The 20,616-nt window shown below is 33.6% G+C and overlaps 1 protein-coding gene across 2 annotated transcripts in view; it reads left to right on the top strand.

Moving 5' to 3' along the window:
* The window catches only part of LOC114332093 (phenoloxidase-activating factor 1), a 170,525-nt gene that overhangs the window by 96,098 nt on the left and 53,811 nt on the right, over positions 1-20,616 (top strand). For both annotated transcript variants that reach the window (XM_028281805.1, XM_028281804.2), the window contains 2 exons: positions 870-1,026; positions 14,817-15,043. In XM_028281805.1, the coding sequence (XP_028137606.1) occupies positions 870-1,026; positions 14,817-15,043 (384 nt within the window). The remainder of the gene's footprint in view (positions 1-869; positions 1,027-14,816; positions 15,044-20,616) is intronic.

Here is a 20,616-nt window from a genome sequence, read left to right as displayed (position 1 = left end):
AATTTAATTAAAAAAAAATTTTTGGACACCCTGTATACATAAATATGTTAATGTTTAATTACTGAATAGAGAATTGAGTAACCTTTCAAATGAGCTAGCACACGACCATAATTCTTATTTAAAAAATCATCGATTACGTCATCAAGCCCAGATATTATGACGTCACTCATGTGATATATATGCTAAAATATCGTAATTTAAAAATAAAAATCGACTTGTTTCGGGACTTTTCCTTAATCTCGCCGGTTAACGAAATTACGAATTTATTCTTTTCATTTGCACCATACTGTATAGAACTGCTTCAGTGACCACTATTAATACAACTATTTCCGTTACCCAATGAAACACCCTGCGTAAAATACAGTTCTGACGGATACTCGCAGTCCTTCCAAAAATGTACCGGTGCATGATAATTTGTAACTGTATATTTGTCTGATGTCAATAATTTCGAATTTTACATTTAAATTGTTCTTCGAATAATCCAACATTCTGCAATTATTAGATTAATTCCGTAATCAATAATAGAAAACCTTGCCATTGTTTCAGAATAAAAGCAAAACATAAACTAAACTTGCTTTAATTTTTTTTTACATTGTGAAGGAGTTGTACATTATTTAAAATGTTTGAAAAGTAACATAAAGTACGACAAACATTTGCAACCTCGCACAGACGCGGTCATAACTCAATGCAAATGACATAATGAAGACAGCAAAATATTAGCAAAATTGATTATTTTACTGAATATCAACCGCTCTTTTATTATAATCTTCGCTTCAAAAAGTGGTACATTGTTACTCGAACGTATTCTAGAAAATCGAAAGCAATATCGTCATTTTCTAATTTTTAATTATTTTATATATTTTTTTCAGACTGGGTTGTAGATGATGATGGTTGTCGGACTCCTACTGGTGGTACTGGTGACTGTATACCTGTAAGACAATGTAAAGCGATGATGGACGTTTTACGAACTGTAAAAAGACCATTGTCGCCAAGCATTAGGAAGCAGTTAAACGCATATTTCTGTAGGTGAGTAAATTTAATTAGTGCTATTTACAGACATTTAAAAAGACCGATTTTCACGTTCATTATCATCATCATCAATCAGCCCTGATTTGTTTATTGTTAAACATAGGCCTCCCCTCCATTATGGCAACCTCTTAAAATCGTTCGACAGCCACGTTTAGGTCCGTATGCCTTTTAGCCTATTTAACCCTTCCTTAACGATAAGGAGTTACGATTAGTTCCTTTGAGAGACTTATTACCTGTTATTTTAAAACAGATGTGTCGATGGTATAATCAAGTTATCTCATTTAACGTATGCCATTTTTTAACAGCTCTAGCTACATTCATTTAGGGTGGCAGTGAATAAAATTAAGATAGCGATGATGATAACTAAGTCGATCGGATATCCAAGCGTAATATTATGTGTGTGTGTGTGTGAGTTCAAATCCTGGCCTGGTGAACGGAAAAACAAAAAGGCTAACGCAGCAGTATAAAATTCCAATAAATTAATCTGAGGCTTAGACTAGAATACGCTGGTGTCTAATCGGATTATGGGGGAGCAGTACGGCAAGGGATACGGTCTTGCGACTCAGTGATACTCCTTCCTAGATCCCTACGGGAAGAGATTTGATGCCTAAATACCGGTGTGTATATACATATGATGATAACCAACGTTCTGAAGGGACATGGTAAAAAAAGGCATTTATTTTGATTAATGTATTATGCCCCTTCGTTTTTAACTTCAAATATCTCGTAAACTAATGACTTTATTGCTACGAATGAAGGGTATATATTATTTATATAGTATAATTTACATAGTGTTCCAAAGTATTGGAGAATACAAAAATTGCACTAAAATAGCAATTCCGCCAGTGGCGTAGAATTTGGGAATTTTACCCCATCGTACGCCTCTGGTAGTAGCTGGAATAGTTTGTTTAACATAATTTAGTAGGGTGTACAGTACCTACACTTGCTGCCAAGTCATCATCATTCTCTTTGCCTTATCCCTATGCGGGGTCGGCTTCCCTAATTACATTTCTCCACACAATTCTATCTTGGGTCATATCAATGTTAATCCCCTTATCGTCTCCCCCCAGGTCTTCTTTGGTCTTCCTCTCCTACTCCTTCCAGGAATATGCACTTCAGGTATTTTTCGTATTGGGTGATTAATGTCTCGACGTTGAATATGACCAAACCATCTTAACATATGCTCTCTCATTTTGGCATCAATTGGTGTCACACCTAGACTTCCCCTAATATACTCATTCCTAATTTTATCCTTCTTTGTCACTCCACTCATCCATCTAAGCATTCTCATTTCCGCCACATGCATTCGTTGTTCCTCTTTCTTTTTCACCGCCCCACATTTAGTTCCGTACATCATAGCCAGTCTTATGGCTGTTTTATAGAATTTTTCCTTCAGCTTCATTGGATTTTTTCTGTCACACAACACACCACTCGCTTCTTTCCACTTCATCCATCCAGCATCCAGCCCTAATTCTACTGCATGCATCTCCATCTATTTCTCCATTACTCTGTAATACCGATCCTAGGTACTTAAAACTATTGCTTTTCACAATCATTTTACCATCCAAAGATACCATTTTATTTGTAGTAACTCCATCTTTAAATGAACATTCCAAATACAGTGGAACCTCGATAACTCGGATTAATCGGGACCGCGGCCGATCCGGGTTATCGAAAATCCGGGTTAGCCGGAGAGCATGGTAAAAATTAATAAAATACGATATACTTATAGATAAAGTCCCTTATAAGCAAAATAATATGAAATATATATGCACAGTTACCTATGGTTGTATAGAGTTTAGTACCTATAGACAATATAGAGTATTATTAATTTCTAGGTAAAAAAACTCAGTCAGTTTGGTTGTGTCAATAATTTCGTCTGGTCTGCTTATGTAATTTAAGAACAGTGACTCTTTCATTGTTTAAAAGACCATTGTTTAAAAAACAATTTTTTAAAAGACAGTTGAAAATAAATAAAGGAATAACAGGTGCCTGTTGTTTGCGATAATGAATGTCGCTCTGCCGCCGCCGTGTGCATGAGTCATTTTTACTATCATATAGTTCAAATTACACAGATACCCATTATCTCTCAAATATTATATTATGATTGAAGGGAATCAATGAAATTCGATATTTTTAAGACATTCCAGAAGCGGCTGCAGATAAAATGTTTTAACATAATACATACATTTTTATTGTTGAAATGTTTGTCCGATGAAAATCGGTCCGGGTTAGCCGGACTTCCGGGTTATCGGGGGCCGACTTATCGAGGTTCCACTGTACTCTGTTTTTGTCCTACTAAGTTTTAAACCTTTTTTCTCCAGAGCTTGTCTCCACTGTTTCAGTTTTTGTTCTAAGTCTCTTTCAATCTTTCCTACTAACACGACATCATCAGCATACGTTAAGAACCATTGAATGTTACCCTGTAGTTTCGATGTTGTCTGGTCGAGAACTAATGAGAATAAATACGGACTAAGCACAGAGCCTTGGTGCAATCCTATTTTCACATGAAATTTGTCAGTCTCTCCCACACCTGTCCTAATGTTAGTCGTTACTCCCTCATACATATCCCTCACAATCTTTACATATTCACCAGGGACTCCTTTTTATTGAGTGCCCACCTCAGAATCTCTCGAGGAACTCTATCATATGCTTTCTCAAGGTCAATGAATACCATATGAGCGTTTGTTTCTTTACTCCTGTATTTTTCCATCAACTGCATTATAATGAAAATTGCATCTGTTGTTTATCTACCCTGCATAAAGCCAAATTAATTCTCGGATATTTCGGTCTCTTCACGTATCCGTCTATCAATTACTCTTTCCCATATTTTCATGGTGTGGCTCAGCAGTTTTATAGCCCTGTAGTTTGTACACTGTTGTATATCTCCCTTGTTTTTGTAAACAGGTACCAGTATACTGCTTCTCCATTCGTCTGGCATTTGTCCAACTTCCATAATTCTATTAAATAGATCTGCTAGCCACCTTGTTCCTGTCTCTCCCAATGCTCTCCATACTTCCCCAGGAATATCCTCTGGTCCTACCGCTTTTCCTTTTTTTATTTTTTGAAGCGCTTGAGCCACTTCCACGTTTGTTTTTTGCTGATCATTGCTGCTACTGTTAGGCCAGGGTAATAAGACAAAAATATACCATGTTCGTGACACTTCAGCAGCCAGGGTACTGAAGCGTTTTTTCGACAGGTAATACCGATAGGAACAAATTGTAACTATTTCCGGCGGAGGATCTGGCGGCCATTTTTATTTATAAACAATTAACTGTCAAAAAATGGCATTTTCCCCTTTTTTTCAAATCAACGGAAAGCAATGAAACTTATGATTTTTTTAGTACAAATATCTTCGAGATTATGGAAAGAGCTTTAAAATGACGTATTGAAAAGTTTGATATACTCATTTATTGTTAATATAAATGCGAAAAAAGGTCGGAATTGCAAAAAAATTATTTTCGCAATAACTGTTGTAAAAATTAGTGTACAGCTTTGAAATTTTTATCAAATGAGGGTTCTTTGGTGTTTACTTAATATGTGATAAAAATTTCAAAGCGATTCATTCAATTGTTTAAATTTTATTCAAATTGTTTATCCCAGAAAACATTTTTTTTGCAATACCATAAGTCAGAAAAAAATGACGTTAGGACCGTTCCACAGTTGTCAAATGAAAGAGCATGAGCTACATTTTCAACATGGTTTAAAAAAGTGAATAAAAAATGCATTTATTAGTAATAAATAATTATGCAAAAGTATCGTAAATTTTTCTTTATAAACTTTTTGAATAACTTTTTCCAAAAAAATTAACTTTTTTACCCTGTTTTAAGTGTACAACTACCGAGTAATGTTATTTATATCATTGATATAAAAATGTAATAAATATGTATAATTTCTTATATAACAAAATAATAATTTTATATGGAAAGATTTACGATACTTTTGCATAATTATATATTACTAATAAATGCATTTTTTATTCACTTTTTTTAAATCAAGTTGAAAATATAGCTCATGCTCTTTCATTTGACACCTGTGGAATGGTTCTAACGTCATTTTTTCTAAATTATGTTATTGCAAAAAAATGCTCTCTGGGATAAACAATTTGAAATAAATTTAAACTGAATCGCTTTGAAATTTTTATCACATATTAAGCACCAAAGAACCCTTATTTGACAAAAATTTCAGAGCTGTGCACTAATTTTTACAACAGTTATTGCAAAAATATTTTTTTTTGCAATTCCGACCTTTTTTCGCAATTATATTAACTATAAATTAGTATATCAAACTTTGTAATACGTCATTTTAAAGCTTTTTCCATAAGCTCGAAGATATTTGTACTAAAAAAACCATAAGTTTCCCTGTTTTCCATTGATTTAAAGAAAAAGTGAAAAATGTCATTTCTTGACACTTAATTGTTTATAAATAAAAATGGCCGCCAGATCCTACGCAGGAAATGGTTACAATTTGCTCTTATAGGTATTACCTGTCTAAAAAACGCTTCATAACCCTGGCTGTTCAAGTGTCATGGAAAAAACCTTATTACCCTGGACTATGTCTCCGTTGACGCTACAGGCTGTCAAATTCTTCATTTAATAAGCTGTCAAAGTACTTTCTTCATCTCTTTTTGACATCCCTTTCGTGAACTAGTATTTTATTATTTTCATCTCGGATACATCTAATCTGATTAAAATCGTGTGCTTTCTTTGCTCTGTGTTTGGCTATTTTATATATCTTCGTTTCTCCTTTTCTGGTATCAAGTTGATCGTATAGGTTTGAATACGCTTCTGCTGTGGCTTTTGCTACTGCTACTTTCGCTTCCTTTTTCGCCACCATATAGTTTTGAAGATCTGTGTTGGATCTGGTTTCTTGCCACTTTTTATATAATTTTCTCTTCTCTTTTATTTTTCCTTGTACTTCGTTTGACCACCTCCAAGTCTCTTTGCCCTCAAACTTTTTTCCTGGCGTTTTTCCAAGTACTTCAATAGCAGTCTCTCTAATACTACTGGCCCTTTTTCTTCAAATTGTATTAGGGCTTCCTGTCATGTTCCAACATATTTTTCTACTATTCTTCTCCTGAATAGACCTCCTTTCTGATCTTTTAGCAGCCACCACTTGATTTTTTGTGGTCCTCTCCGATATTTTTGTTTAGTTTCGCTTTTTACTTCGATGTCCAGAACAAGCAGCTTATGTTGTTGGCTTACTGTCTCACTAATTATTACCTTGCAGTCCTTGCATTCACGTATGTCTTCTTTCCTTATCATGAAGTAGTCTATTTGGGGTTGATGTTGTACACTTTTTTAGGTAATAAGTTTAGTTTCCCTCTTTTTAAGGAATGTGTTAACAATGGGCATATCCAATGTTGTTGCTAATTCAAGCATGTCATCTCCAGCTTCATTTCTAGTTCCAAAGCCTAATCCCCCATGTATTGTTTCATATCCTGTCTTGGTTTGGCCCACATGTGCATTGAATTTAAAGCATAGAAAGTGCATAGAAAGCTCTTCTTTTATTCTCACCCAGATCTGTTTGGGGAGCATACACACACAACATTCAATACCTCTTTATCAATTACAAATTTCACTGATATCATTCTATCACTCGTTCTAACAACTTCTTCTACGTTATCTTTCATTTCACTATCAGCAATTATACCAACTCCATTTCTAGTGTTACTACTTACTCCCTACATACCAAAATTTGTATCCTTTACCTAGTTCTTTCCCCCTTTGTCCTTTCCACCTAGTTTCTTGAATACAAGCAATTTGAACTCTTCTTGGTTTGAGCGCATCCACTAACTCCAGACTCTTACCTGTAAGACTACCAAGATTCCAAGACCCTATCCTGATTTTTCTAACCTGTTATGGTGTTCCCCCTGAGATAGTCCTCACCCGGAGATCCGAACGGAGGCTCATTTTACTTCCGGAATATTTTACCTCAGGAGATGCCATCATTTCAGTATAAGTTTTTATTGCGTTGGAGAAGGTATTTTCATTATTATGGCCTGAAAAGATTTTTTGGATATTTGATGCCTGAATGCCTTTTCTATCAGCACCATACCCTACCCTGCACGTTTAGCCAATACACCACCAATGCAACCAAAGTGCAGTATTACCCCCCACCCGCCTGCATTTTTCTGTATAGGCCAGGATCCCTACTGTAAGGACTGCCCTATAAGACAATGTATTGTTGCCCGTATCCCGCCACTAGGAGGCACGTACTTTATTCGGGATACTCACTTGCTGCCAAGTATGACAAGGATATGTCAAACGGTTTTTAGTAACTACAGTGGAATCCAAAAATTGAATTTTGCATGGAAGATTTAAAATGTGTTTATCTCGAAAACGGTTAAGTTTAGCGAGATGAATGTAGTATGGTGTATTCCACGAATATACGACTGTTTTGGATTATCGCGACAACGAATATTTTAGTGTGCAACATAAGAAGTACGAAAGTATTTTGCTCTAATAATTATTACTCCAATAAACAACAATATAATTTGCAATTTACTTTCGTTCTTCATATTTTGCACAGTAAAATATTCGTTGTCGCGATAATCCAAGAGGGTCGTATATTCATGGAATGGGGTAAATACCATTTTTAAGTAAAAATAATAGGAAAATAAAATTGTTGAACTCAAAATTATGTAGAGTGGGCGATAACACAAATTGAACGTATTAAATGAGCGCTGAAAGACGTATGTGACGCCCTCTGGGTAATATGTGATTTTTGGTGGAAAATTTAGTTTTTTCATCCCAAAAAACCCCGGAATGGGACGTTTCGGCGTCGCCGTTTCGGCGTGGCCATTTCGGCGTGGCCGTTTGGGCGTAGAGCCGTTTCGGCGTAGGCCGTTTCGGCGTAGGCCGTTTCGGCGTCGGCCATTTCGGCGCCTGCCGGTTCGGCGCCGGCTGATTCGGCGACAGATACTTTGGCCAAGTGAGAGAGAAAAAAAATAGTTGTTAATGTATGATAGTCTGAAATTTTCTTTAACAAAAAATGTAGAGTCAGGAGAACAATTTTCGACATTTTAATTTTAGAAGATGTAAAATAATACCCGAAAGTTAGGTTTGGACCGAAGGGTTAGGTCTTCCTCCTTTGAAAATTGTACTGTATAATATATAATATATATAATATATTAATTTTTTAATTAATTATGTGCAATTAAATAGCTTACATTTACAAAAGTTGGAAAAAATAACATTTAATATATTTTTTTAGTGTGGTATAGATATAAATCAAGAGCCTCTTAAATTTCTAAAAAAGTAACGTAGGTATAATCTAATGTCTTACTAATAGACTCCAATGTAGGTATTTAGTCAACTAAAATAAAATCTCTGACGCCGAAATGGCCGACGCCGAAACGGCCTACGCCGAAACGGCTCTACGCCCAAACGGCCACGCCGAAATGGCCACGCCGAAACGGCGACGCCGAAATGTCCTAGACCCAAAAAACCCACACTTACCAAAGGACCCCGCAGAAACCTTATGGGAAATGGCTCTCTGTCAAATGCTCTGAAACTTTGGATTCTGGTAGTCCTTGATCTGTAGAACAAAAGACTCAATGGGCGCATAGCTCCAAAAAATCATGGTTTTAAGATATAAGCCTCTGGAATTATAGGTACAGTGAGGACGTTTTGGAATAAATTTTCTGGAGAATGGGTTACTCTAGAAATAAATTACAAATCAGGTCGATTTTTATTTTTAAATTATAATTTTTTGGCATATATATCATACTAGTGACGTCATCCATCTGGGCGTGATGACGCAATCGATGATTTTTTTAAATAAGAATAGGGGTCGTGTGATAGCTCATTTGAAAGGTTATTCAATTCTCTATTTAATAATATAAACATTAACATAGTTATTTACACAGGGTGCCTAAAAATTTTTTTGAATGAAATTAATTGAGACAAAAAGAAGAATGTATATAATTTATTTAATTCGAAATACATTTTACTGTTGTCCGAAAACAGGAAAAAATGTTCATTTGATAAATAAATATTGTTTTTCGCTTAAATTCAATATTAAAGCTGCCACCCACCCGCCTCTTAGCAGTTTGAACATTTAATTTAAGCGAAAACAATGTTTATTTTTCAAATTAACATTTTTTCTGTTTTCTGACAGCAGTAAAATGTATTTTGAATTAAATAAATTATATACATTCTTCTTTTTGTCTCAATTAATTTAATTAAAAATAAAATTTGGACACCCTGTATAAATAATTATGTTAGTGTTTATATTAGTAAATAGAGAATTAAATAACCATTCAAATGAGCTACCACACGACCCCTTTCGCTTACATTAAATGTTCAAACTGCAAGAGGCAGCTGGGTGGCAGCTTTAATATTGAATTTAAGAAAAAAACAATATTTATTTATCAAATAAACATTTTTTTCTGGTTTCGGACAACAGTAAAATATATTTTGAGTTAAATAAATTATGTACATTCTTCTTTTTTTGTCTCAATTAATTTAATTCAAAAACATCTTTTGGACTCCCTGTATAAATAATATTGTTAATCTTTATATTATTGAATAGAGAATTTAATAACCTTTCAAATGAGCTATCACACATCACACGACCCCCATTCTTATTTAAAAAAATCATCGATTCCGCCATCACGCCCAGATGGATGACGTCACTAGTATGATATATATGCCAAAAAATTATAATCTAAAAACAAAAATCACCTGATTTGTAGTTTATCGCCCATTCTCGAATAAATGAATTTATTCCAACTCAACCGTCTTCACTGTACCTATAACTTCAGAGGCTTATATCTTAAAAGCATGATTTTTGGAGCTATGCGCCCATTGAGTCTTTTGTTCTACACATCAAGGACTACCAGAACCCAAAGTTTCAGAGCATTTGACATAGAGCCATTTCCCATAAGGTTTCTGCGGGGTCCTTTGGTGTTGTTGTCCCATCCCTGTATTCAAAAATAAATAAAATAAAATTATAACTTTGACACGCTGTATTTCGGTTATTATTCATTAATTTTAATAATTTGTTATTAAAAGTTATTAATACCTGGTTTTTGAAGAGGAAACAGTAGCGATCAACAGGTAGCGAAAACGCGTTCCAAGATTGCGGCTGTAATTTTGACTGTTTTTTCGAGATATTTGGCACACGTATTCGTAATATAACAGAGAATGGCAGTACAGAGTCCAATTTGAAAAATATATTAATACATACGTGGAAATTACTCTGTCATTAAATACAATATTAAAAAAACGAGCCTGTACCGCCATTAAGAAGAACAAAAAAATACACTTTCTTCAAATAAACTTTTTTATCCGATGCCTAGATTTTGTGTCATTTTGGAACTACTAAAATTTTTTATTTCATTAGTAGTTCCAAAATGACACAAAATCTAAGCATCGGATATAAAAGTTTATTTGAAGAAAGTGTATTTTTTTGTTCTTCTTAATGGCGGTACAGGCTCGTTTTTTTAATATTGTATTTAATTACAGAGTAATTTCCATATATTAATATATTTTTCAAATTGAGCTCTGTACCGCCATTCTTTATTATATTACGAATACGTATGCCAAATATTTCGAAAAAATATTCAAAATTACAGCCGCAATCTTGGAACGCGTTTTGGCTACCTGTTGATCGCTACTGTATCACCTTAATCTCAGAGTTCTTAAAAATTTCAATTCAATTTCAAAATTAAAGTCAATAAATTTTCTGGCCAAAAAATTTAACCATTAAACTTAGTTTTTTGTGCTCTTTTCAAATATGCAAAAAGCTTTTGAATATTTCAATATACAAGGTGTTGTTTCAAAGTCACAATGACTTTATGTCACAATGAGTATATATTTTTGGTACCCCGGACCTGGATTTTCTTGTGATTAGTAGTTGGGTGGTTTAAATTCTAAATGAGACATATGTCTACCAAATACCAAAAAAAGATACAAAGTGGTTCTAAACTTAGGATCCAGAAAGGAATGGGCAAAATCTATAAAACACCCTGTAACTCGGTTACAAAAATCGGTGGGACAATAAATGTGGTATATCTAGAACCTCCGCATTGGCCTCTATTCGCCATTCAAGTATTTCAGTTTCCCAATGAAACATCCTGTATTTCTCACTAGAGATCCTTTTCTGAACATAATATATACTAACCTATTGTTGTGTCTGCGCCTCCATTCGTTTGTCACGCTATCTCCGCAGGGGCCATATTTCGGGCCGTTCTACTAGTGATGTCGATAAAGTAACTATTCGATACAAAGTACTCGTTACTTACGAATACCGAAAGTAACGATTACTATACAGAGAGGCAAATCGTTACTTTGATTACTCTGATTACTTCGTACCAATCGTATCAGAGCGAGTAACGACTATTGTATCTATTTTGATTACTCTGATTACTTCGTTACTTCATACCAATCGTATTAGAGCGAGTAACGACTCTTGTATCTACTTTGATTACTTTGATTACTCTGATTACTTCGTACCAATCGTATCAGAGCGAGTAACGACTATTGTAGCTACTTTGATTACTCTGATTACTTCGTACCAATCGTATCGGAGCGAGTAACGACTATTGTATCTACTTTGATTACTCTGATTACTTCGTTCGTACTTCGTGAAGGTCGTTATTCGTTATTATATTGGAATACCTATACAAAATACCTACCTACTGAGAAATACGATTCTCGATATGATTACCGGTACTCAAATACAAAAGTAATCATAGTAATCAAATCATTTTTATCTCTTAAACAGATTGGTGAAGGTCGTTGTTATATCGGAATACCTATACAGATCTACCTACTGAGAAATACGATTCTCGATATGATTACCGGTACTCAAATACAAAAGTAATCATAGTAATCAAAGTAACAAATACTGTAAATGATTACTTTATACAAAATACCTACCTACTGAGAAATACGATTTTCGATATGATTACCGGTACTCGGATTTGTAACGAATACTCGAAAGTAACTATAATCAACATCACTACGTTCTACACCAACAATTAAATACTATACTTTTTTTTTCGTTGACTTTCATCTTTCGCTTTCATACGTGACTGCTGGTCGTATTATGGTTTTATATAAATCTGGATTTTTGCATCTCGTGAGAGAAGTTTTGGTCTTAGTAGATGTTGCATTGCAAAGATATATTTGTTTTCTCTCATTATTTGCGTTTCAACTTCTCGTTCTACTTTGTTGTCATTAACATTTGCTTTATTCGCCGACGTTCTTGATTTGAAACTCTCTCTTATTCTTCCTTTTCTTCTCTCTGATCTTCAGATTCTTCAATTATCAGTCTTCCGTCTTAAGGTCTTGATTTTGTTTTTCTAGGTGGCTAATAAAGCGATTATTATAGGTAATTGCTTCACCATACTTTTTCTCGGGGACGCGGATAACTACCATAAGGTGCTGGGGCCTATTGTTGGGATCGACTACAAGTCTGCCTCTTTCCATAGACTTTACACAAACTTTACCAGATCTTGTTCTAAGAAGTGCCTATCCGTTTTCGATGTTGGCGACCATTACGGCAATCTGTACTTTGCTCACTGCTGCTCTGAAAAGATTAGGTATTAGTATAGGAAATATATAACACCGTAGGAACATGATCTTTATAGATATTGAAAAATCATGACATTTGAATAGCTTAGCCATTTTTTGAAGTGCAGATCACGCTTTCTCTATCCTACGTTTGATCTCCAGGGAATGTTCCCAATTTTCGGTGACATGACGTTAGTACTAAGGTATTTGTAAGTTTTTACTCTTCTATTTGTTGACTACTCACACTGATTCGGCCACATTAATGTTCGTTTTTACAAATCATCATATATTTCATTTGATTAATGTTTAGTGAAAGTCTATACATCTAACTTACTTCTCTGATCCTATCCATTAACTCGCATTTTACCCGCACGGTTCCAGCGGGACTCATGATCCCGCATGGTCATGCATAATTGTTTGTATTTGGCTCGTGCCTATGGGTCTATGTCTAATAATGTACGAATCTCATAATAGGTAACATAGTCCTGTCACCAGGGGGGGGGGGTACATCCTTTATTCAGATGGACTTACCCAAGTTTTTTTATGTATTTTGACCCGTAGAACACGAATTTTTTGGGTAACAGTTAATCCGAATGTCGATAAGATTGTTATAAACAAAGAACTTGAGGAATTACATAACAGCACTAATGTGTTTATAACTTTGTTTAACAATAAAAAAATTAATTTTTAGCAATGCAAATAATTAAAACCGATAAAATTTGACTTGAACTTTTAAATGTGGTAAGCAGAATTGCTATTTTATTTTTTAACCCTCGTAAGGCGGTGGTTAGAACAACGGTGCGGGGTGCATTTGTACCCTGCATTTGCACCCCATCTGTATATCCATTTTTTTTATATGTGAACGTCGTGAAATTGATTTGAAAGATAATTAGCACTTGTTTTTTATACTTTGAAACATAATTTTACAAACAAAGTACTCATTTCTTCTTAAAAAAAAATATTATCATTGCAAGACAAACACATGAAATTTTTCACAGAGTGAGCAACACGAAGTTTTTACCCACAATACAGTTATGCCGGGACTTTCGGTCTTTTTTCTGACATAAGTAACGCCGATTTTGTCCCGTAGCTCTGTTAACTCCAGGTGGAACATCAGAAACGTCTAATTCAGGATACGAAATTTTCATCATTTGCACCTTACAGTCATTTTTCCAAAATAGCACGTAAACGCAAAGAGTTTTAAATGCTAAAATGGGTGGAATGCGTTTAGAATTGAATTTAATGCGAATAAAAAATGGACAAAAATCAAAAAATTTTTTTTAAAGATGGTGGAAAAAACGAGGTCTGGGGTGCACCTGCACCCCGCACCGCCTTATATTTAATATAAATTATAATTGTCGCTAGATGGCTCTGTGCAACATTTCTGGTGTGCATTATATAATTTTAATATTAGAGAGACATCGCAAATGCATTTTTATCGCACGCTAATAGCGGAATACGCTATTTTGACATGTAGGTACGCAAGCGCAGAGTGAATATGTTGCGCTAATACCGGATAACGGATCCCGCTATTTAGGTCGAAATAAGGGACGGTAATAACGCTAACGCTAATTTGACATTTGGGACGAAACATAAAAATAATTTATAGAATACAAATTTTATAAACTAAAAACTGTGAAATATCTTGTTTCCTGTGTTAAGAAACACATGTATTCTTATTTTGTATAAAACAGACTACTTGTTATGCTTAGGATATTAGTTGTTCAGATATTTTATAATGTTTTCAGTGCCGGTGCTAGGGTGTACGGCGCCCGCCTGCAAAACTACCATAGCCGCCCTTCGGTCTCTTTTAAATTAGTATTTTTTATAAAACCAGCAGAAAAAAAGCTCATTTGGCGCCCCCCAAACAGGGGCGCCCGCCTGCAGTGCATCCCTTGCAGGCCCGTTATCGCCGGCCCTGAATGTTTTTATACTTATTATTTATATTTGTTGTTGGTTAAATCATTAAAATTAAAATGCATGTCAACCTGCTCAATATCCAAATTAATTTTTCAATAAAAAAACAATTACAGTATTCCTCAACATTAATTTCTAGTTCTAGGTTACATTTTAATCCCAAACGTCGGTTGTCATAATAACGTTAAACCCCGTCCACAACTTTTGCGATAACTCTGTTGATTTCTGTGTTGAAATAGACCGTTATCCGTTATTTACCTCTTGACACGCTATTAACGTTTGTCTTTGCGATATATCTCTATTTAGTTTTTATTATTTCGATGTTCTAATGGTTTACTACTCTTACAGTTTTGCAAACGGCATGGCTAACGTTTGCTGTCCGCAAGAGCCTATCATAATCCACGATGATTCGGTGCCAGAAGTGCCACAACCCCCACCAGATGTATCTAATCATAGAAACTTAAATTTACTACCGTCTGATTGTGGTTATCTAGATCCAAATGATAGGATTAGAAACGGACAGAATGCTGATTTAAATGAATTCCCTTGGATGGCTTTACTCAGCTACAGAACAAGTAAGGACAATTTGTTTACTAGCAATTATTATAAAATTTTCTATTCTTTTGGTTCATTTTCACAACTTAAAAATGCATTACTCACTTTAGTTGTAAGCAATAACTAAAAGAAGTAAAAATGTATAACTTTAAATGGTGCTACTATAGTATGCGCTCTACCTGTCCCTATCTATTATAGTGAGCAAAATAAGCTAATTTTATGACTTACTACCAACTAAAATGGAAAATTTATATGAAAAAGTGTTAATTTGTAAAATTAAAATAATGGGTGCGTTCGGACGACCACAGCGGCTGGATAGATGAGCCAGCAGTAGCTGTCAGACGTCACCGCTGGAAGCCAGCCGCTGAGAGATTTACTAAGCTTTCCCTATCACGGCTGGATGCAACCACTCAGCCGATTTCTGCTGCCAGCCAGCCGCTATGGTCGTCCGAACGCACCCAATAATTCTGCTGACTCATGCGTTTTATTCACTTTGTAAAGATTTTTTTGCTGGCACTGTCTACCTGTGTGGCTAAAATACCAGAATATTTTCTCAGAAGGGTTCGCACACAATAATGAAAATTTTTACTAAGTAAATAAAACGCATAAAGCAGAAGAAATATTATTTTAATGTTACAAGTTAATACTTTTTCATATCAATTTATTATTGTAATTGGGAATAAGCCACAAAATTGGTTTATTCCAAACTAAAATAGTAAATAAAAATATAACAAAGGATTATTTGTCAAATTAAAATAATAGTTATTCTTCTTATTTTTGCGTTTATAAAACGTATAAAACGTTTTAAAGAGCCTCATATGTGGCTCATCCATGCACCATTCTTCTTGACACACCTACTTGGTTGTCCTTGAATATTCTAATTTCGTCTCAAGGTAATATATTTTTCAACAAGATCTACTTCGTCTTTTCGAATTCTTTCTTAACTTCTTTCTAAGCTCGATGTTCGTCATGTCTTTTTGTTTTAGGAATATTTATTTTTAAATCGATTTCTCTGCAGGCTCTTTCCAATTCTTTAAACATGGTGTTGATTTTGCGAAGGTTATCCTCTATCAAAACTATGTTATCCTCATAACTCAAGAGGTTCAGTCTTTGCCCGTGGACCCTTATCCCTTTATGACTGTAATTAAGGGTTTTAGGAGCAATCTCTAGGGCAGTTATTAAGAGCTTTGGCGATAGTGTGTCACTTTGTGTAAATAGTATTTTCGTGCAAGTTTATTAGGTTTGTCGCCTTTCTATAAATATTATACACTAATCTGTAATAGCGGATATCAATGCGACTTTCATTTAACGCTTCAATTACGCTATCTAGTTCTAACGAGTCAAACTTATTTCGAATATTCGCTTAGGGTAGTTAGGATTATTTAGGTTGGTTAGGGCTATAATATATATCTTGTGACTGGCTGAATCACTAATGTGTATCCCAAAAAAAAAAACAAGTCAAACGCTTGCGCTTGGTAGAAATCTATAAACACTAATTCCATAGGGCTGTGTTACTATATAATATATTTTTTTAATCAATTATTTTATCGTTTACGTCGTTTAGTTGTTGGTGCCAAAATTTCGTTATTTTACGTTGAAATATTCGATTTGGAATTTGACGAATGAGAACCTATTTTTCTTTATCTACAACTTCACCTCTACTAGGCCCACAGACTTCATATTCACCATTTTTTTTTTCACCTTTTTATAAGCTATATTTTTGCTAAGAATACGTTTTTCGATAAAATACTTACCTTTTGAGTTAACTGCGAAAAACCGTCTATAAACGTGTTTTTTTTTTGTTGAAAAATGACCATGTTCACTCGAAATACTAACTCACCAATAAATCGAAAAGTATTGACTTAGTGAAAAACTCCATCGAACAAAAGTTGCTTATAATTAGTAAGTTTATCTAATTACGGACTTATTTTACACGTATGTTTTTTCACCCACGAGAAGGGGTGACACTCATTCCCAGGGCGTAACCACACATCAGCACAATATCACTTTTTTTCTTTGACATGTTAGCTATGTCAGCCTTTCATGTGATTATAAGCGGTTCTTTAAAATTTACAACAAAAACCGTAATATTATGGTTTTTTTTAGTTGCCTTTTTATCTTTATTTCGGGGGTCCGTCTACTATTGTATATGTATAGTTCTTGATAGAAATCCTCAACCGTTCTTAATAATTTAGTTGTGCTATTGGTAATAGTGTTATCTATTACTTGACCTTGTTTGTTTTTAATTTGATTATTTTGAGTAAAAGGAGCATTTGTATATGATTTTAATTTGGTCTTTATATCTTTTTGGTACTATTTGACATCACTGGGTTGTATTCATGGATGTATTATTACATTTTTCTCATTAGATGTTTTTCCTTTCCTGGTCTAAATATATTATAACTTTGACTCATACTATTCGATTATCACTACCTGTATAAAGTTTGTTTAGAATAGTCATATCTCGGATGATTCCTCTTTTGTTGGGAATTATACAGTTTATTTAATTTTGGTTTTGGTTGTTTTGCTATTCGGGATTTGCTAAGTATATTTTCTTTGTTGTTGGTGCCGGCGACATTGGAGGCTCCAGGCGCAGGCAGTCCTCCCGAAAGGTGAAGGGTTCTTGATAGTTTGTTTATTTGTTCCAAAAAACAAGAATACATAACGTATATAAGACACCAAGAAATTAAAAGCCAAAGGCCCTGCCATTCTTCGAGAAATAATAGAAAATTACTCTAAAGGCAAGGATAAAATAAAATTAGTAGTAATAATTAGTAGTTAAATATTTATAGATTCCTACATGTATATGAATAATAGACCAGTAAAGATCTGTGAAAAAACGTCTATTTTTGGAAGTGAGAGGTGGCATTCGGATTTTTGCAGATAAAGTTAGGTGACACCTTCAGTAATAATAATTGACTTATGCTCCTTCTCAAATATGCCCGGAACATTAATAAAAAAATTAAAATAGTTAAAAATTTCGAAAAACGTCGATTTTTTTCTGCTTTCTTTGCTTATAACTTTAAAACGATTCGTTTTGGAACAAAGTCGTAAAGAAATAAAATGAAGATAATTGAATTTTGTATGATACACGACTGGTCAAAAATGTCTTAACGTATTACCTTTTCTGCAATATAGCAATAAATACAAAATAAGGGGGCAAAATACGCCTGTTGTTATTCAATGTTTTTAACCACTTTGGTGGCACTTAGAACCTTAATAATTCACTCAGGAAATTCTTTGTAACATACTTACACCGCGTACCAAATTTCATTAAAATCGACCTAATAGATTTTGCATAATAAATTTGCAATCTAAATGTTTTTAAAAAAGTTCAAATTTTTTAAAATCTTTTTGAACAAAAAGTAGACCATTTAGAAGTTGTCTAATTTTTTTACACATAAAGAGGTGCTCTACCTATCTAATATACTTTACAGAATTAAAATCGGATTATTTAGGGGCCTCAGCAATTTTTTTTACACTTATAAACAATTTTTTGGCTTATAAACAAATAGCTTTGTTTAATAATAAAAAAATTAATTTTTAGCAGTGCAAATAATTAAAACCGGTATAATTTGACTTATACTTTCAAATGCTGTCAGCAGAATTGCTATTTTATTTTTTAATCAAAAGTTATTCGCGTTCAAAAATTGCAATTTTTCGAATTTTTGAAAGTTCCACTGCGTTTATCTCGAAAACTATGCATCCTGCGAAAAAACTTGTAAGAACATTTTTTGCTTAGAATTACCCAAGAAATGCAAAAAAATGTTTTATTTTGCGAAAAATCGATGTTATGTAATTCCTCAAGTTCTTTGTTTATAACAATCTTATCGATATCCGGATCAACTGTTACCCAAAAAAATCGTGTTCTACGGGTCAAAAAATACATAAAAATCTTGGGTAAGTCTATCTAAATAAAGGAGCCCGTAGCACCCCCTCCTGGCCACAAGACTAATTTGTTTATAAGCCAAAAAATTGTTTATAACTTTAAAGCATTGCTGAGGCTGCTTAAACAATCCGATTTCAATCCTGTAAAGTGCATTAGAGAGGTGGAGTGCTTCTTTATATGTAAAAACATTGACAAATCTTTGTATAGTCTAATTTTTGTTGTGCAAGATTTTCAAAAATTTTAATTTTTTAAAAAAAATTTAGATTGCAAAATTATTATTCAAAATCTAGTAAGTCAATTTTAATGAAATTTGGTGTACGGTTTTAGCACATTACAAAAATTTTCTAAGCGAATTAGAAAGGTTCAAAATCTAACTTAAGTGATGGAAAATCATTGAATAACGACCGGCTTGTTTTGCCCCCTTATTTTATATTTATTGCTATTTTGCAGCAAGGGTAATAAATTAAGACATTTTTAGCCAATCGCATCTGATAGAAAATTTAATTATCTTTGTTTTATTCCTATACGACTTTGTTCCAAAATGAATCGTTTTAAAGTTATAAGCCAAAAAAGTAGAAAAAAAAAACGAAATTTTTTGAAATTTTAAATATTTTATTTTTCTTATTAATGTTCCGGTCATATTTGAGAAGGAGCATAAATCAATTATTATTAACGAAGTTATCACCTAACTTTATCCGCAAAAATCTGAATGCCACCTCTCACATCCACCTAAAAACAGATCCTTACTGGTCTATAAAGATAATATAAAATACCAACCAAGTGCTATGAAAAATAAAAAGTATAAACAGTGAGGTTAAATAAGAAGAAATGAACATAAAAAATTGTGAACATAGGCTTAGAAAAAAAAATCGTACAGTATAATTAAACACTTACCTACCCCAATTTAAGAACATCTGTTGGAAAATGAAGCTACCAGGCCAGACGGGGCCTTAAGTACTCTCCAAAAATTAAAATAAAAAGTGAATCCATCTTCAGGAGAGGGTCTGACTTGACAGAGTTAGTTAGTGGGGGCTTGACATCTGGACATGGAACCGTAGAACGATAGAATAAGAATGTTCCGTCTTATGACAGAGTGATTGGATGTTTTATACGGAGGTTTGCCTATAAAAAATAATGAAAGACGAAGCCAACTGATTTTTTTAATAAAACCGAGCAAAAACAAATAGAAAAAGATTATTATTAATGATTTATTAACGAAAATAGTATAAAATAATTATTTGCAAATAAAATAACAACAATATTATGACGTTTATAACGTTACGCATTGATATTTCGCTTTATACTTCCGTAAATCCTTCTGGTTTCCATCTCCTTTCGAACAGGTTTCTGCCGTTTTTTAAAGCTAAAATAATTAAATGATCATAAAATGATCGTGAGTATTTGCATAAAAAGATTACTAATAGGGGAGTCAATATAGAACGAAAACATGCATTGTTTCGGAAAAATTCAAACAAGCTTATATTTTTCTAAAAAAATTTTTGTTAGTTTATGTACATGTTAAAGTAAAAAGTTCTACTCGCAGATTTGCCACTAATTGTTTAAACAATAACAATTTTTTTTATAAATAATTTTAAAAATTTCGTTAAATTCATCATTTTACTTTGATAAAATATGATTCTATTTTGTTTTTGAATATGCTGAATCCGAATATGGCATTACAATTTGAAAATTCTTATACAGAAA

The sequence above is a fragment of the Diabrotica virgifera genome, chromosome 6, assembly GCF_917563875.1.
Source record: "Diabrotica virgifera virgifera chromosome 6, PGI_DIABVI_V3a".
NCBI classification, from domain to species: Eukaryota; Metazoa; Arthropoda; class Insecta; order Coleoptera; family Chrysomelidae; genus Diabrotica; species Diabrotica virgifera.
Note: the sequence above shows the minus strand (reverse complement) of the source record. Positions and strands in the feature narration are given on the sequence as shown.